General features: G+C 31.4%; 1 protein-coding gene across 1 annotated transcript; it reads left to right on the top strand.

The window, feature by feature from the left end:
* The first annotated feature begins 224 nt into the window (after positions 1-224).
* Positions 225-20,016, top strand: LOC143083673 (uncharacterized). Its single transcript, XM_076259954.1, has 6 exons — positions 225-845; positions 2,143-2,298; positions 13,991-14,114; positions 15,398-15,586; positions 17,013-17,192; positions 18,213-20,016. Exons 1-5 carry the CDS (start codon positions 262-264, stop codon positions 17,190-17,192), a joined length of 1,233 nt encoding a protein of 410 aa, XP_076116069.1. The 5' UTR covers positions 225-261; the 3' UTR covers positions 18,213-20,016.
* Positions 20,017-20,522: the final 506 nt, after the last annotated feature.

Below are 20,522 nucleotides of genomic sequence, written 5' to 3'. Positions count from 1 at the left end.
TATTTTCCGGAATTTAAAAGTAATGTGTTTTCAACAATAAATTATGATGAGTCAACAAAACCCTCCTTATTTTCAATTTGAAATCTATCTAGTTATATCTTACACGTATATTTGATTAGGTATTCTTGTTTCCAAGAAGTTATTTACAAGAAGAAAGGATAATTTGGAGAGGTTGTAGAACATGGGGCGACTTTGTCTGGGGCGATTTGGTAGTGGGGATGAGTTGTTTTGCTTCCGGTCTACAAAAAAAAAACCAATAACATGGCATCTGTCCCATCCAAGTCGTGTGTTTCAACTAAATGCAGCCCTGACACTTCCTCCAACCACGTTGATATTCACCCAAAGAGAAGTCATGATGGCTCAGAAACTACTATCCCCTCCAACAATAACACTGAAAATATCAAAAAGCGTAGATGCAACAGACTGAACAGTAATTGTGAAGGCATTTCCACAGAATGTTGCACAAACATTACAAACATAAACAAAAATACTTCTGAATGGACAATGCAATGTTTATCAAACTTTCATATCCAAACTGAAACTGACGCGTCAGAACCTTCAAATAAATTGTTGGATGCATACCAATTATTCACAAATGGCTTGTTGCATTTCATAAATGATAAAAATAAATGTGCAACCCTTGTAAGCAATTTTGGAGAACGCAGTGAAGAAGACAAGCAAAAATATGATTGTTACAAATATGCAGTACATGATTTATTTAATATCGACTGTCATCACATTGATGAAGTTACTGATGAAGACCTCAAGAAGATTAAAACTGATTTATGGATTGATAATTTTGTTGAAAAAATTACTAGTACTAAACAACGCAAAGTGCGTGAAAGGTAACCCTATGATAACTTTTATATTTGTCTGGGATTTGGAAATTTATGCAGCTGGGTTTTTGTCCTTTTCTCCGACATGTCCGTAATCCAGCCAGTGTTCCCCAGAATCAGGATATCTGTCCACCTAATATCATGGTCACCCCCTTTCTACAAAAAAAGACGAAGATGTGGTTTGATTGCCAATGAGACAACTCTCCACAAGAGACCAAATGACTCAGAAATTAAAAACTATAGGTCACCGTACAGCCCTTAACAAAAGCAATTGTCATGATGATCAAAATTTAAGCCAAGTTCATACATCTAACATTGTCTAAGACTTGTAACATGTGTTAAAGATACATTTTAAGTAGGGGATATTAAACATGGTTAACCATTGACGTTATAAAAACGACACTCAATAATGACAGCAATCATGCAAAAACATCAACAGTTGAAGTTGAACCATGTGTGTGTCAAAAGCTTACAGAATCATTCTAATTGAAATCATATGCATGCACTATTGTAAATTAAATGAGCACTGAAATATTTATTGTTACTTTGTACAATACCTTTTTTTTTTAAATGTACATGGTGTACTGTATAAGAAAAAATCTGAATAAGACAATACATTTTTTGTAGATAATCTTATGTGCCTAAAACACTTTTCTGGATCTATCTTCATCAGAAATGCTTGAATCTGAAAACATATCATGCAACATGAATTTGAATAATATTTTAATGTTAATATAGATCAGAACTGAAACAACAATCATGATTTTCAAACTCCAAAAAATAATTCCAATGAAATTACAATGTACATTGTACCTTTGTAAATACATATTTTTTTGGTGCCAACTAACAGTTGTCATTAATATCATGAATATACATGTTACTTTTGTATATATATACATTACATGATATATACATTTAACAATTCACCATCTAATAACAAAATTTACACAATTTTTTATTCATGAAAAAATAATTATTTTTATATATAAATATACATCTTAAAAACATATATATATGGTGTTTCAAAAGTGACAAGTACATCTAGTAGACACATGATAAACCAATCTAAAAATCCTGGCTCTGCATCTACAGTAAGAAAGAACCTATCTGTTAAAATAAATTATTTATTATTTTTTTTTATATCTGCATGAACATGTTGTCACCCTTCTTCTTGGGTGGGGATGTATATTCTAGACATAAATAGAGAATGGAAATGGGGAATGTGTCAAAGAGATACCAACCTGATTAAAGAATACTAAACAACATGAGTGCTAATCAAACTTATTATTTATTTGTTTTTTTGTAGAACTTGTAGAGATTTATCTAGGCACCTAAACATGTTTAAAAGGCAGCTTATCTATATGCTTAGAAGACAAAGAGGAAATGATTTAAAAGAAATATCTGAAGGAATGTATCAAGAATTGTTTGTTTCATTTGCACGAATATTTGGCTTAAATATTGTGTGAGTATTGACTTAAAATGTAGATATCACATGTGATATTTTCATTCGGTTTCATCAAACAGATTAAAATTAAAAAGTTTGAGTATTAATATTTTCATGTATTTGACACAGAAACATATATATGTTACAGTGAATTTGTATAATCAGGGATTATGTAGAATCCCTGATTTTTCAGGGAATATGTAGAATCACTAAAATCATTAGTAATTATATATAATCCCTGAAAATGACCAGTGATTTTACATAATCACTGAACATTTTAATAATTATTCTACAAATTCCCTAATATGATTTCAGGAATTATGAATAATTTAATGATCCTTTGTTTGATTAAAAAAAAATAATATAGACAAATTATATTTTTTTCTTTCATTAAGGGCATCCGATACAGTTTCTCGATATAATGTCATTTTTACAATTTTGAAATATGTTGTAGGCCTTGGCGAGTTATAAAATAAAACACAAAATAAAACATAGGTCACCGTGCTTGTTTTCGAGAAAATTGAGGCTGAAAATTGGGGATTTGTGCAATTTTGTAAAAAAATTAGGCAATGTTATAAAATTTTTGGAGCAGATATTCTTCGTCGTAAATTATTAAGATCGGGTTCAATCTGAAGCTGTGATAAGTGGCAATAAGGAAAAAAATAAATCACTATACGAATAACTATAAAATTATTCAAGTCTTGCTTGACATTGCGGACCAGATGCTCAAAGTGGTATTTTTCTAAACCTAAAAAAATGGAAAAAAACTGTTTCTGAAAATGTCATTTTAACATTTTTCTGCATAAACTGCTTTCTCCAAATCTCAAATAAAAAATATAGGTCACCGTGCTGGATTCCATATGATAATCACGATTTATCCTAAAAAATTGCGTCACCCCTTTGTAACCTCAACGTTAGCGCTAAAGTGCACGACGTCGCTGGCAGACAATTTCGACGTTATCGCTTCAAATTACCGGCGACATTTTTCAGATGTATAAATATTACTTGTAAAGTACTATCTATAAATTGGTAACATTGTTTTCGGAAGTAAAAGCATGTGAATAACAAATACCTCTCTGTGTTTGTGGTCTAAGTGAGAAACTTCTCAAGAAAAGTTATTACGGACTGTTGATAATTTTTACGGCTTTCAAAAATTTAAGACTCGGCAATTTAGAACATGACATTCAGGTACATTTACTGTACACACTCGTATATTATTTCATACTGTATGATGACCTCTAGATGTTGTTCTTTGTTTTGTTTTGTTTGGTTGGCTGCTGTTTCATTACACATACTCCTTAATATCCTTTAATTCATGTTTTTATCACTGAGAAAATCCGTTTTTGTTGATACGAATTTTAAAAAAGTATATTAGCGTCGTTTGGACAGTAATCAAATTTGCCGTTACTTTTCTTGTTTGAGTTGTTTTACCTTGTCATTTCAGGACCTTTTATAGCTGACTATGCGACATGGGCTTTGCTCATTGTTGAAGACCTATAGTTAATTTCTGTGTCATGTTTGTCTCTTGATGAGAGTTGTCTAATTGGCAATTATACCACATCTTCTGTTTTATGTGGTCAGAAAACAGAAGCCAAATCTTACAAAGGAAAATCTTCAATTTGCTAATGAATGCTTTTGTCCAGACAGAGAAACTATAATTTTGAAATTTTTGATTTGGCAAAAAAATGATTGAATTAATAGCGAGAGGACTGGATATATTACGATTAGTTGCAATTAAAATCATTCTCTCATAGCGTAATTTTATTGGTAACAAACTATATATTTTTTTCACAGCGCGTACATAAAATACTGCATGTCCATTCCCCTGTCTGTCCTTCCAGACTTCTGGTTAATTAGATTTTTCAAGTGTACAATTCTTGCCAACTTTCTATAAAACTGATATCGTATGGACACGTTCGAAAATCAGTGCATATCAACTATTCTTTAAGAGAGTTATGCCATTTGGAAATATTAATTATATTGAAAATTACATTGTATTTTCTGTCATTCCGTCATTTTTCTAATATATCTATAAAAAAATAAAGAAAAAATAAACAGCTGCGCTTCGAGCGCATGATACGCCCTTCGTCTCATGAAAAAAAAAACCCAACATAATATATGTTTTTAAAATAACACAGGGGTTGTACGGAAGTCATGCTAGGTATATCCTGACTCATTCATTATTCTTGCTCAATAATAAGTTTATATATCACAACATGTTTTATATGATCCCCAAATTGAAGCTCAATAAAAATTCAAGAATTCAAAAATGAATTAAAGAATCATCACGAAAAAGTATACAGATCTTAAGAATAATTTAACTAAAAAGTATGTGAAGTTCTATGCCATTATTATAGATAGTTTCTGAGATACGGCGCGACATGTGAACCCCCAGCCCCTTTTTGTCATAAACTCAATAACTCTAAAATCAAATTCTGAATCATTCTCAAAAGTATATACAAGTTCTTCAGAATTATATGACTAAGAAGTGCGTAAAGTTTTGAGCAATAGTCATAAAACGTTTTCTAGATGCAGCGCGAACTGTAAAAAAACTGTTCTAGTTACAAAGTCTTGTAACTTATAAAGTTCACCAAAAATGATACAGACCGTTTGACCATCATGACTGAAAAAACAACCATGTTCAGTTTAATGATAATATGCTGTACCATATTTACGACGGACAGACGGACGCGGGCATTTCTATACCATTTTACGTCCCGTAAAATTTTTACGGGTGTATGAACATATTGTTTGCTATTGCCTTTTGTTAGATAAACTACGTGCAACGTGGAGGAAATAGAAACTTTGTTCTTTTATAAAAGTTGTATCATTGTTTGTATTAGCGGCATACCATTATTTTTTGTTTACATAAATAAATTAAATAAATTGTTCAGAAAGGAAATTGACTTCTTTGTGTACATACATTTTTGGTATTAGTTTTTAAATATCATTGGTTTTCTGTGCTGTAATAAAAAATCGGATCTGGACCAAATCGTGGATGATGCATGATAATAAAATTTTAATTGACATGCATGATATTAGTAACACCAAAAGGGTCAGTCGTCTTGAGATTGCTCACTATACGATATTTGTTGAAGATCTCAAAGAAACAGTAATGTGTTTTATTTCTTATTATGTTATTAGACTGTTATCCTGGTATAATCAAATGCACGGACTAATATTAATGGCGTAGAAATTAGCATGCGGGAGAAACAGAAATTGGAGCATGGAAATTCCACATTACGTTTCGTATTACGGAAAATGACACGCATTACGTCCCGCAAAAAGTGACGTTTTGTGGGAATTCAAACGCTTAACGTCGCGCCAAGAGTTAACTCCCTTGAAACTGTATCGGATGCCCTTAATTCCTTGCCAGATGAAATGATTTTGCTTTTAAACACAGAGGATGATCTACAAGATGACAAGATATAACCAACACAGGGTTTCGAGATAAAGTTGAAGACTTCAAAATTAATAATATCAACATTCCCTTTATCAGTCAGGGGACTTACTTAAACAAGTGATTTTCTAAATCACTGATTCAAGTAACATAATTTCCATAAAGGGTTGGAAGTTAGAGTTGTCTTTCTTTAATAATCACCTATTTAAGTAGTACAAATTAAGCACTAGAAGAAGTGATTTAATATTAGTGTAGCTTTAAATATAGAATACTAATGATCCAGGGACTAATTATGTTTCTAAACTTATCAGAACCAACATCTGTGTTGTCTAGGATGACCAGGTCATTTCAGGTGATGACCTTGTACTGAATCTAGAATAATGACTTAAAAATCACTTGTTTAAGTTTCAGACCTCAATTTCCTTCCCAAAAATCACTTCTTTAAGTTTCATTCTTTTAATAACCCCCACTAATTTCAACACCCCTGAACAGTGAAATTTTTATCGCTAACAGTAGAATTTTATTACATAATCTGAAAGATGAAACCTTGAACTTCACAGGAAAAATACTTCCACTGCTGTAAAAAATCTTTTAAGAAAGTATCAGTTCATTATGTAAAGCCATTATTATAGCATTTTTTTTAACTAAAATAGAATTTTCAGGTAAATGATAGCATCAAAGGCATAAACCTTGCTACTTAAAAGAAGCAAAAAGTTCATATTTTTTTAATTTTACTAATTAAAAGATGTTCTTTAAACCTATATGTTTAAAATTTTGAAAAAACTACCAAATCCCAATTTGTGACAAAATTTCGAATTTGCTACTCAAATAAGTGATTTAAAAGTCACTTATTTCAGTGAGTCCCCTGACTGGTTTATCGCAATAGCTTTACATGTATTGTTTGTTTATTAAAAGCCAGCGTCAAATGAATATTCAGGTAAAAAAGAAGATGTGGTGTTATTGCCAATGAGACAACTGTCAACAAGAGACCAAAATGACACAGAAATTAACATCTATAGGTCTGACCGTCACCGTACGACCTTCAACAATGAGCCCATACTGCATAGTCAGCTATAAAAGGCCTCGAACTGACAATGTAAAACAATTCAAACGAGAAAACTAACGGCCTTATTTATGCTCTATTTTTAAATCCACAAAGCATGTTATTTGTGATACATGTAAAGCAAATGGTGAAGACGATTATGGAACATCTGTTTTGTGTGTGTGTTTTTTTGTTTGTTAAAATTAACAAGACATTCAAACTGTGAGAACTTAGGCATCTAAATGTAGGAAAAACAGGCAGAACTTAGGATTGACACATAGAAACACCTTTTAGTGGAAGCTTGCATTTGGTGTAATATTCTCATTGCAATTCCACATGGTAAAAAAGGACAGGGAAACCCGAAAAACATAATTACAATTGTTTAAAAAAAGTCTGAAAAAGGATATCGCCTAGCTGACTACAAAACATGGTATCTTTCTTGCTTGAACCGGTTCAAGGTTGCAAATTCCCATCTTTTGTTGGGGGTACCTTCCAATGTTTTACTGAACACTTTATTTCACTTAGGCGTGTCGTTAAAATCTGATTCGATATGTGCAGGAAAAGGTTTTCTAAAAGGTGGATATTGTGGTAAAACAGATGTGAAGCATATTATTTTGATATATTGTGTTTCACATTTGCATGTAGTGTGCCTAACATTTTAAAAAATTTGGGTTATCATTTTGATATATTGTGCTTAACATTTTGCAATTTATGTTACTTTATAATGATGTTTTTATGTGATTTTATAGAATAAATAATTTCAATTTTATTCATTTTCTTTATAAATAAAACTATTTCTTCATTTAAGTTATTATGTAGAATCCCTGACGTATTTTCTAGTGATTATAATACATAATCCCTGAAAATTTTAGTGATTATATATAATCCCTAAACTAGCCAGTGATTCTACATAATCCCTGAAAATTTCGGGGATTCTACATAATCACTGATTATACCAATTCACTGTAACATATATATGATAACACAGTTATTTTGTAGTGCATTTCTTTAAGACAATAAATTCATATTAAAAAAACCGCACCTGCTGTATCTCAAAAAGATTTTTACAGTGGTGTACTACTATTGGGACAAATAATATCAATATTATAGAAACTTCTCCCAGCTCCAACTCAAAATATTGATAATTCTGTGTAAAGGGGACCCAGGTTCTAAAATTCAGTTTGACAGCTTTAGACGTACTAATTTTTACCCTTTTTTAACTGGACCTAATCCCTACTTAACATAAAGATTCAGCACCCAAATTTTTTGAAGCATGTAATTTCATCCCATTGGCATTACTTAATATTTCTTGCGTTAGATATCAAGAAATAAATTGAGAAAGTGTATCAAATAAAAAATGCAAGTTATACACTGTTCACACTAGGGACTATCATGACTATGTTCATAGACAACGAAACACCACAGAACGATAACTGTGTCCATGGAAGAAATGTATTATTCAGCATGTTCAGTAACATAGTAAACAAATAAATTAGCTACGTATATTCCCACCTAAATAGATTTCTACTGGAAAAAAATTATGACACAAATTGTTTCAAATTTTGTTTAATTTTTTGTCGAGCCTGCAACTTTTGTTGCAGAAAGCTCGACAGGGATAGTGATCCGGCGGCAGTCAGTCTCATGTCCAATGTCCTTGACCTCATTTTCATGGTTCAGTGACCACTTGAAAAAAAAGTTCAGAATTTTTGTAATGTTGAATTCTCTCTTATTATAAGTTATAGGATAACTATATTTGGTATGTGCGTACCTTGCAAGGTCCTCATGCCCGTCAGACAGTTTTCACTTGACCTCGACCTCATTTCATGGATCAGTGAACAAGGTAAAGTTTTGGTGGTCAAGTCCATATCTCAGATACTATAAGCAATAGGACTAGTATATTTGGTGTATGGAACGACTGGAAGGTGTACATGTCCAACTGGCAGGTGTCATCTGACCTTGACCTCATTTTCATGGTTCAGTGGTTATAGTTCAGTTTTTGTATTTTTGTCTGTTTTTCTCATACTTTATGCAATAGGTCTACTATATTCGTTGCATGGAATGATTGTAAGGTGTACATGTCTAGCGGGCAGATGTCATCTGACCTTAGGATTTTCATGGTTCAGTGGTCAAAGTTAAGTTTTTAAGTTTTGGTCTTTTTATCTAATATTATATGCCAAAGGTCAACTATATTTGGTGTATGGAGATATATTATGATCTATATGTCAGTCCCGCAGGTTTTATTTGAACATGACCTCAATTGCAGGGTTCATTGCACAGTGTTAAGTTTTTGTGTTTTGGTCTATTTTTCTTAAACTATAAGTAGTAGGTCAACTATATTTGTTGTATGGAAGCTTTGTTAGCTGTACATGTATGCCTGGCATGGTTCATCTGACCTTGACCTCATTTTTATGGTTCATTGGTCTTTGTTTAGCTATCTTGGTTAATGTTAAGTTTATGTGACAGTTGTAATAAAGCTTTATACTTAGGACTATCAACATAATATCAATGATTAGTAAAGAAGGCGAGATATTTCAGTGTGTGCACTCTTGTTTTTTTCATGCTCTTACATGTTATTTTTTAAAAAAAATTACGGTACCGACATGTATCTACAGTTAACACAACCCTAAAAGTTAAGTTTATAGGTAGGCAACATAAAAAAAAATATTATTAGGAAAGTATTTTTTAGTCCAAAAATTATAGGTTCCAGCAGCTCTTTTCACAAAAAATGTTAAAGAGTAAATATACTTGTTTTAGTCCAGTCAAACTAAGTTTGAACCTCAAACTAATTGCAACAGAAAATGATTTAATTCTCATCTATAGCATTCAACCCCTAATATATATACACAGAAAAAAGTCCCATAAAATCTAACTTGAGGAAAACTCAAAATCCGCATTTTTGAGTTCTTATGGAAATTAACATTGGAAAGGGAGATAACTCCGCAAAATTTTTTTTTTTGTCAGTTTTTATGCCCCACCTACGATAGTAGAGGGGCATTATGTTTTCTGGTCTGTGCCTCCGTTCGTCGTTCCATCCGTTTTTCCGTCCGTCTGTGCGTCCATTTGTCCGTCCGCTTCAGGTTAAAGTTTTTGGTCAAGGTAGTTTTTGAAGAAGTTGAAGTCTAATCAACTTGAAACATAGTACACATGTTCCCTATGATATATAATCTTTCTAATTTTAATTCCAAATTAAAGCTTTGACCCTAATTTCACGGTCCACTGAACATAGAAAATGATAGTGCGAGTGGGGCATCCGTGTACTTGGGACACATTCTTGTTTAATGATTTTCTTAAAATTCATGTAAAGTATGATACTTTGGTGTGGTTATAAGTTTTTATTTGACTATACTATAATATTCTGCTCATGAAATGTATAAAACCGAAGTGTAATGGGTATTTTTAATTTTTATATGGACATTTTTCATTAAAGAAATTGCAAATTTATGGCTTTGTGACCATTTTGAAAAATTAATGTGAATATTTGGTATTGGTTATATCTGTAAATTATATTTGTTCAGCATCTACCTAGTTTAAAGAAACTTTAAACCACTTAAAGAAGAATATATGCTTAATAAGTTTTATTAAATTTGAGATTGTTTACCTTGACAGATGAAAAATCTGATAAATGGTCAACTAATGAATTATGAACTCTAGGTTGTAGCTTGATAAATGATATGAAAACACCTTTAAAGTTGTTTGTTATACTCTAAAGACAGCTAAAATATCAAGAATCAATACATTCTGTTGAATAGAAGGGGTAAAGTTATAACTTTGAATCAATTTTTATGCCCCACCTACGATAGTAGAAGGGCATTATGTTTTATGGTCGCTGTGCGTCCGTTCGTCCTGCTTCAGCATGTTCATGATGTTCAGGTTAAAGTTTTTGGTCAAGGTAGTTTTTGATGAAGCTGAAGTTCAATTAACTTCAAACTTAGTACACATGTTCATTATTAAATGATCTTCCTAATTTTAAAGCCAAATTAGACTTTTGACCCCAATTTTACTGTCCACTGAACATAGAAAATGAAAGTGTGAGTTTCAGGTTAAAGTTTTTGGTCATGGTAGTTTTTGATGAAGTTGAAGTCCAATCCACTTGAAACTTAGTATATATGTTCCCTATGGTGTGATCTTTCTAATTTTAATGCCAAAGTAGATTTCTTACCCAATTTTAAGGTCCATTGAACATGGAAAATAATAGTGCGAGTGGGGCATCCATGTACTTTGGACACATTCTTGTTATTGATATTTCTGCCTTTTTTGCAGAGTTATCTCCCATTTCAATGCAAATCTCCATAGGAATTTTAAAATCATGATTTATTGTTTTCCTCAAATTACATTTTTAAAACTTTTCTCTGTGTATATTTGAGGTATATAATAATGCTGAAGATTTAAACTTAAAAATCTTCTGTTGCAATTATTTCAAGGTAAGGGTCAAATTTATGCTAGATTGACTGGACTATTAGTCATACATGTACACAGTATTTTAATAGTAATCTGTTGCTTTTCTTACCATGATTGTACTTATCTGCCTACCCTTGCCGAAAAATTCTATACTTATAATGTGTATCTCATCACACAGGTGTTTGAAAAGACTTCCGGGTTTGTTTGAGCTAAGCTAGGCTTATGTCTAATCCATTAGGCCATTTTGAACAATAAAATATGTTTAAACTAGAGCTAAGCAAAATATATATATTATTTTTTCCTTCATATACTATAGAGTGCATGTACAACATGTACAAAAGATGTAGTGTCTTGTAAGAAAATATTTCGGCAACACATTGACCAATTAAGATTAGCCAATTTTCTGAATACCATGTTGCATTCATCATGTTCATAAAATGGATGTGGCATTATATTTAGTGGTTGAGTGTAACCTATACATGTAGCTATATCCCAGGTTAGGTTCACTAGTTACATTTCTTTATAACAAAATTAATGTATCATGATTAATTTTACATAAGAAGATGTGTTATGAGTGCCAAAAAAAATGCAATGAGACAACTCTCCATCCAAGTCACAATTTGTAAAAGTTAACATGGTAAACCATTATACATGTAGGTCAAAGTACTTCAACACAAGGCCTTGGCTCACACCAAACAGTAAGGTATAAAGTGACAAAACTCTCACAAATAGAGAAAATTCATGGTCTAATAAGCTATCTGAATTAATGAAATATATTGGAATACCCTTAAACAAGCATTATAAAAGTAATTTCAAACAGAAACTAGAAGATTTCTACAAAAATAAAATTATATTTGAACTAACCAAGATAAAAGATGGAAACTGTGGTAAACTTTTATTTTTTAGTAAAATTTATACTAAATTTAAACAACAAGAATATTCCTAAATACCTTAGAAAAAAACTCACTAAATTAAGAATAAGTGCACACTCATTAGCAATAGAAACTGGTAGGTATGCAAGACCAAAAATACCCACCATCTAATAAGAGATTTTGTAAAATTTGCACAGGAAAAATTGAAAATGAGATACATTTCTTGATTGAATGTCCACAATATAACAAACTTAGATCTAAATATAAAATTAATGATATTAATTCAAATAATTTGGATGAAAATTTTACCAAAATGTTAAATTTCCTATGTCTTAAAAAGATTTAAAATCTATTTGTATGTATATTGAAGAAGCTCTTGATTTGAGAGACCACCATACTGTTTCATCAGATAATAATCTTTTACAGTAGTTTGTGCATATACACATATATCTTATACATGTTATATAGGTGATTGTGTGTTTTAAATAAATTTATGAAAAAATTAAATAATACTGATGTATAACTTTATGGTATCAATATCAGTTTATTGTGGAGCCTGCAACTTTTGTTGCAGAAAGCTCGACATAGGGATAGTGATCCGGCGGTGGCGTTAGCTCACTTCTTAAAAGCTTTATATTTTAGAAGGTGGAAGACCTGGATGCTTCATACTTTGTATATAGATGCTTCATGTTACGAAGTTTCCGTCAGTCAAATGTCCAATGTCCTTGACCTCATTTTCATGGTTCAGTGACCACTTGAAAAAAAAGTTCAAATTTTTTGTACTGTTGAATTCTCTCTTATTATAAGTAATAGGATAACTATATTTGATATGTGCGTACCTTGCAAGGTCCTTGTGTCTGTCAGACAGTTTTCACTTGACCTCGACCTCATTTCATGGATCAGTGAACAAGGTTAAGTTTTGGTGGTCAAGTCCATATCTCAGATACTATAAGCAATAGGGCTAGTATATTCGGTGTATGGAAGGACTGTAAGGTGTACATGTCCAACTGGCAGGTGTCCTCTGACCTTGACCTCATTTTCATGGTTCAGTGGTTATAGTTAAATTTTTGTGTTTTGGTCTGTTTTTCTCATACCATATGCAATAGGTCTACTATATTTGTTGTATGGAATGATTGTTAAGTGTAGATGTCTAGCAGGCAGATGTCATGTGACCTTGACCATATTTTCATGGTTCGGTGGTCAAAATTAAGTTTTTGAGTTTTGGTCTTTTTATCTAATGCTATATGCCATAGGTCAACTATATTTGGTGTATGGAAATATTTTATGATCTTTATGTCAGTCGAGCAGGTTTTATTTAACCGTGACCTCATTTTCACGGTTCATTGCACAGTGTTAAGTTTTTGTGTTTTGGTCTATTTTTCTTAAACTATAAGTAATGTGTCAACTATATATGTTGTATAGAAGCATTGTTAGCTGTACCTGTCTGCCTGGCATGGTTCATCTGACCTGGACCTCTTTTTCAAGGTTCATTGGTCTTTGTTTAGTTATCTTGGTTAATGATAAGTTTATGTGACAGTTGTAATAAAGCTTAGCTTTATACTTAGGACTATCAACATAATATCAATGATTAGTATAGAAGGCGAGACATTTCAGCGTGTGCACTCTTGTAATGTAATGGTATACATAGAATTGGCTTATTTCTTGTTGTTACATGCATCTTTATTTCATTTATATGTTGTTTTAATATTATAATTGTCTGATTTGGATCACGCCTCTATTGTGCTCTTTCCAATATAAATATTGATTGATTTTGATATTGATAAAGGGTCCCAAAAATGACTAGTGTAAAACCATTCAAACTGGAAAACCAACAGTCTAATCAAAATAAAAATAAAGCAAGAACCGAGAAACACTTACTAAAGCACATAGACAAATGACAATAACTGAACATCAGCATGTTTAGAGAAAAAAGGTGACAAGGGAATCAGTTAATGAGTTATCTCTAGATCACCTTGATGATTTTATAATTTCTTGCAGGAGTGGCTCAAATGTTGAACAGTACTCATTAAACATTAACGATACAGATATTGTTGCCATACCAGATGGATTGATATGCCATCCGACAGATCTTAACGAGGACAAGATATGTGCTGTCATTAAGGTAAAACAATAACTTGTAATATTATTATATTTTTCATGTTGCTGCAGAAATTACTGATACATTTTGTTGTACATATATACATTGAATGGACATATAAAAAAAAATATGTGGTATGATTACCAGTGAGACAACTCTTCACAAGCATGACAAGAGACCAAATTTAAATGACACAGAAATTAATAACTATAGGTCGCCTTACGGCCTTCAACAATGAGAAAAGTCCATACCACATAGTCAGCTATAAAAGGCCCTGAAATGAAAAATTTCAAAATTTCAAACTATTAAAGGGCCTAATTAATGTACAAAAAAATGAATGAAAAACAAATATGTAACCCAGCAACAAGTGACAACCACTGAATTACAGGCTCCAGACTTGGGACAGGCACATACATGCCGAATGTGGCGGGGACTAACATCACAATTGAAAGTGCAATGTCAGTTGTGTATATTAAACAATGCAAAAAATCAAAATGAACATTAATCATGTTAATCATGTGTCTTCATAAACCATGTACACAGACTGGAGAATAGTCTCTTAAGAGTTTGCTACTCTGTTTCAAAATAACAAGTTTTTTTTAAAAGATTGTTATAATTTGTTGTATATATGTAAAGGAACTTAAAAAGCAGAAAAGATGTAGGGTCTGTGTGCTTGTTTTTAGATAAAAGCCATTGAAAATTTAGCGGGAAACAATTCTCTCTAGATTTTTTTTACATTTAACATTGGCACCCTTTTGCTTTCAAAAATAATGAAAAAATAACAAGGATTATGTAGGATTTTTAAATATTGCTTTTAAAACTATATGAAATAAAATTATGAAGAGAAAAGAAGGGGTTAGAGGGGAAATATTTTTAATGGTACTACATAGATAAAACCAGAGAATCCTATTATCTGTCAAAAATTCTAAAACAAGAGTAGCGAACATTCTTAAAATACGTTAAGCTGTCTCAGAAAACCAGTGTAACGCCAATTGCAGACATAGTGAAAAAATAATTGGCTGTTTTCTGTGTATTTTGTTGCACACACTCACAGTATTCGATGGACCAAACACATTTGTCAGACCAAAAAATAGACAAAATATTTTGTGTAACAGTCAATTTTTATATTAAAAGAAAAATCATTTCACAAACTGTAGCATAATGTTAATATTTTGAATATAAACAAAATTCATGTACATGCATGTATCATAAATCATATTTTACATTTTAATTTTACTACCTAATACATGAGTGATTTGACATATATTTCCTTTCCAGCCAGATTTATTCTGTTTTTACATTTACAGGTGAAGGGGTACAGAGAAGATGAAGGCAATGATTATGTCAGTGATATGAGAAGTTCAAATAATTCATGTTATGCCCCGCACATTGATTCATCCTTGAAAGGTCAACTTGGTGGACAGTTCATATGTACTTTACCATTCTCAGTCTTTGGAAATAATGGAATGTATGGATTCCTTGTACAAGGAACAAATGTAAGTCACAGACATCCTTACAAAGATAAAAATGAAGTGTATTAGGGGGTGTTTAATACATTGAATACCTATGAGTGTCTTGTACGTTTGGAAAATTGAAGTCACGTGTGATGATGCATAATCATCATGATTTAGGGGCTCATGGGTCTAAATCAAATTTTTTATTTAATATAAGATTTCGATATATTTTTCTATAAATGAACTTTATCTTATACTTAATAGAAAAATGAAATAAAAAAATGGAATCACCATTCATTTAAGCTCACAATCTGCCTTTGAAAGAAGCATACATTTTAGTTAATGTCCTTCTTTTCTGTTGAACTAATAGGAGAAAAAGCAGTAATATCGAAATAAAAAAAGAACAAAATTACAGAAATCGCCTAAATTTTGCAATTATTTAGTTTATGTACAGCTTAAAACAACAATAAAAAATATAATAGGTCACTGATGAGTTAAAAAAAAAATTTCAATTTTAATGCAAAAAAATGGCATTTTTGCACCAAAGGGAGATAATTTGGAGCTTTTTCAATGATATCTACATTTTAAAAGTCACCTGAGGCCAACACGAATTGATTTTTTGGAATAATTTTTGTACCATATAATAAAGTAACAACTACTTAAGGTAAATATTAAAATTTGTAATGAAAAATAAATGTTTAATTTTTTTCTGAAAATCCTATACCCGCAAGCCTCCTTAAGGTGAATGTAATTATCGCCTCCATGCACTGCATTACAAAACATGAATGTCCCTATGGCCAGATCATGGTTTGTATGAAAATGTTCACTCGACAGAGTCTGAATTTTAAGCGCAAAGGTGATATTAATCCAAAAATTTTCCCACTCACATGGAAAAAGATGTACAATGGCATTATACCGTGTAGATTCTGGGAAAGTTTCATTGTAATCCATGTAAAAGTTGTGAATGAATGATATGAAACTGAAAAGTCCGTATTTTAGTATGAAAAACCACAGAAATAATTCTGATTGAAAAGTAAAATAGGAGCTGCATAGTGTCATTATGTGGTTATTACCTGTTTTATAGAAAGAGATGTAGATTGGAGATGCACACATAATATTAACCAGAACAGTTAAGATTATAGGAATTTTGTTGAAATCTCTTCACTAGTTTAGGTGAAATTGCACGAACTGAGAAATGGTTGATGGAAGGACACCTCCTTTACTATATATCTCCATTTCATTAGGTAGGGGTATGAAAAGATGAAATTGCCTGAACTGTCAAACAGACAGATGGAAGGACATTCCCTTTACTATATACCCTGACTTCATTATGAGAGGGTAAGGAATATATGTAGTTTTGGGAGCAAACTTTTAACTTGTAAAATTAAAATTGTTTAATTATTTGTTTTGGTAGAAAGATGTGCATGTGTTGTTTTCTGTTTACGAAAATTTAACATACTCTTTTCAGGTGACACTGACATCTTTTAAACCAGAGAATGGATATTATACTAATTTATGTAATGGAAATTTGCAGAACAAAGGAGCAGTAATATTATACAGCAAAGAATATAATCTTCTTAGAAAAGGAGACAGAAGACAGATGGTACAAACATTCTTAGACATGGGGAAGTTACTAGAACATTTCTAGGTAAAATAATTGAAATACTTTCTGTAGACCACATTTAGTCATTAAAAAACCTTGATACTAAAAAAAAAGAAGAAAGGCAGCATTAGATCAATTTTTTACATCAAATCCAGTCTCACAACACAGCTTTATACCACATTAAAAAAAACCACTGAAATGTGACTACAGTAACAACGAAAATATAATTAATGCTTTCCATCTTTTGTTGAAGAGATTAATTATAGTCTAATTTTAAGTAATTTAAACATAGTTTTATTTAGATCATGACAAATAAAGATTCAGATTTAAATGAAGCACTTAATCTTTATCTAAACCCTAAATTAAAAAATTCTGGATGAGGTGGGAAATAAGACAAAAGTTAAATTGAACAATTGGAGTTATCTCCCTTTTTACTGAATTTCACCTCAAATGTAACAAGTCCCTAGTTATTTTATTTTTTTTAGGGGGAAGGAGGGAAGTTCCTATGCTGCATTTATGTCATTCAATGCTGACATGTTTGAAAAAGGCTTTGAGATTGAGATGTAGCGATATTTAATCAATGTATTGTTTTACAATTCATTCAGAACACAAGTCCTATCATGTTTACAATTGTCAAGCAAATTTAAGATTCCTAAAAATAACAAGATGGGGTAGATGATACAAATTTAATTTATATAAAGCATTAATGACATCCTTCTCCCTAATTTCTGAAGTGAGTATTAAATTGACTGCAAGCAATTTATTAGAACAGAATATCTAGCTCTGGATATAATATGTCATAATATATACTGAAAGACTGACTATGACCTAATGAGTAATTGTTCTGACCTGCATATGATTTTAAGATCAAAGTGATCATTTAAGACAGCTATAATGATACTTTCAATACTCACAACATGTAATATATAATTAAGAGGTGAAGTAAATACTAAGTAGCTTATCTTTTGTAAGATATTAGACATTCAACAAATTTTTTATAATTAACAGAATTAGAAAAAAAAATTATGATGCATTTAGAATGATCATCTCTTTGTTTCGTTTCAGAAAAACAATCTTGTCATTCATTGAACATTTACATGTACTTGCAATTATCCAGCAGTTTGATTGTAATGGTAGACTACTTTTAGGGGTTGCTTGCACTATTTTCTGGAGTTGCATCTGTTTGCAAAGGAGGAAAATTACAAGCCAATTAGTGCATCAAGAGGTACGCTAAGAAGAGGAAGAGGTAGAAGATAAGAACCTGATTTCGCCTTAGCAACATACTTACCATCCAGTAGATATAGATAATGTGATAGTAAAAAAAACAGAATGCATGAAACAATGGCATTGACAATTCAAGTGACACTTATACATTGTAGCAGCAAAGAAATGTCAGGAAGACGTTTTTCTGTTGCAAGTGAAAAACACAATTATGAAAATTGATATTATTCTTTAGATTTAGACAACTCTGAAAAACATCTGTATGAAGAAACACTGGTGTGTAGTATTAACCTTTTGTCTACTGAGAACAAATGTGTAAATACTGTTCTGTAAACCACATGACACACAATGTTAATTTTTTTAAATGAAAAACAAATTGTCATTAAGGTTAGAATTTGTTTTGCCGTATCCTTTTCTGTGCTTTACAATTTCATAACAACTTCTTTGCCATATCTTGACACCGATGACAATGTTTGCACATGATTACAGCGCATTCCATTGAGTGTGTAGCCAAAGGTAATATCTTTGGTTAGCTTGCTTGTTAGCTGAACCGTGAAGTCATTGTTGGGATAGGTAAACTACCCTACTTTGAAAATAGACTAGTCCAACAGAAAACTAATCGATTAGTCTGTTGGACTATGCTACTTTGAAAGGAGAGAAGTATACCTGACCTAATAATGACTTCACGGTTCAGCTAACAAGCAAGCTAATCAAAGATATTACATTTCTCTACACACTCAATGGAATCCGCTGTAAGCATCTGCATCATTTAATTAGTTGGGCTTGAAAAAACAATCACTATCAGTAGTGTTATAATTTCTGATGTTTTAATGAATCAATACATGTATCTACCCTTTTTATTTATGTACATTATTAGATTTCATCTCATCTTAAATGTCAGAACATTATTTGTTTACTAGTACCGGATGTTTTTAAAGTAGATTTGATAGTACGCATGCATGAATTTGGTATTGGGTCGCGATCGGTTCACCCTAAATTACGTATTTACCCTGGATCTGTTCAACCTGAGTTTGTTCGTACATGGAGTGCATTCTTCTATAGAGGGCTGGGTTCCTTCTCCTTAATTTTATTAAGAATGTATTATACATGTTATATGTCCTTGCTTTTATTTAAAAATAATAATATTAATATGGTTATTTAAGTTAAATAAACTTTTTCAGATATTTTATGGAATATAAATTCTCGAAATTCATGAAAACACTTGGAAATAATTATAAGTTGATGGCTTGTTAAGGAGCATTAATAGGTCTTAATAATTAATAACCTCATTGTCTTTTGTAATAATTGTCTTTGATAGATTAATAATTGAAATAAAACCACTCGATTATACGGTTTAATTCAAACCATGTTGGTTACGTATCTGCGCATGTGTACAAATTGTAAAATTTCTAAAGCTTCAAAATAATGATAAACAATCTTGTGTTGAAGTCAAGTATCACGTTGAGAGTATGACTTCATGAACAAATCAATTATGCTTGAAAAAATACACAGATTTAGTTGTTCTGTCTGTGTTCAGATCTTCAACGCAATCAAATCATATTACGGTTTTAGACAACATGTGTTGTTTTTTTTTAAAGTTAGAAAATATTTTAGTATTGAGTATTGCAATAATAAAGAATAAAGTGCACATGTGAATCTGCTGGTGTTTTCCACATCACACTATAGATCATCAGTTGACAGAAATATCAATGAACAGACTAATGTAAGTTGACGGATTCAATTTGGAAAAGACATTAGTTTTCATGTCGGTCATTGTCGGAATGTCTCCAATGAATGCCTTATGGTGACTTGAGTAACACCGGTATCACTCAGATTACAATTCTACCTTGACAGGTAAGTTTGTATTTAGCCTATAAAATACTTATTTAGCCTTGAGAATTGAAAGGTCAGTTTATCCCTTTCATACAATAGAAGTTTACCTATAAGGGTCAGAATGGGGTTTACAGAATAGAGAACACATGTAATAGCAACAAAAAATAAAGAATAGAGAAAATGAACAACAAAATAAGGAATAGAGAATAATTTAATGCGGTGCAAAAGTATAAAGAATAACTGTGCAAAATAAAAAGATAACTTGGGTAACTGTAATGCAGTACTGATAAAATAATGATCAATGTACAGAATTGATAAATA

This window comes from Mytilus galloprovincialis, chromosome 7 (genome assembly GCF_965363235.1).
Source record: "Mytilus galloprovincialis chromosome 7, xbMytGall1.hap1.1, whole genome shotgun sequence".
Taxonomy (NCBI): domain Eukaryota; kingdom Metazoa; phylum Mollusca; class Bivalvia; order Mytilida; family Mytilidae; genus Mytilus; species Mytilus galloprovincialis.
Note: the sequence above shows the minus strand (reverse complement) of the source record. Positions and strands in the feature narration are given on the sequence as shown.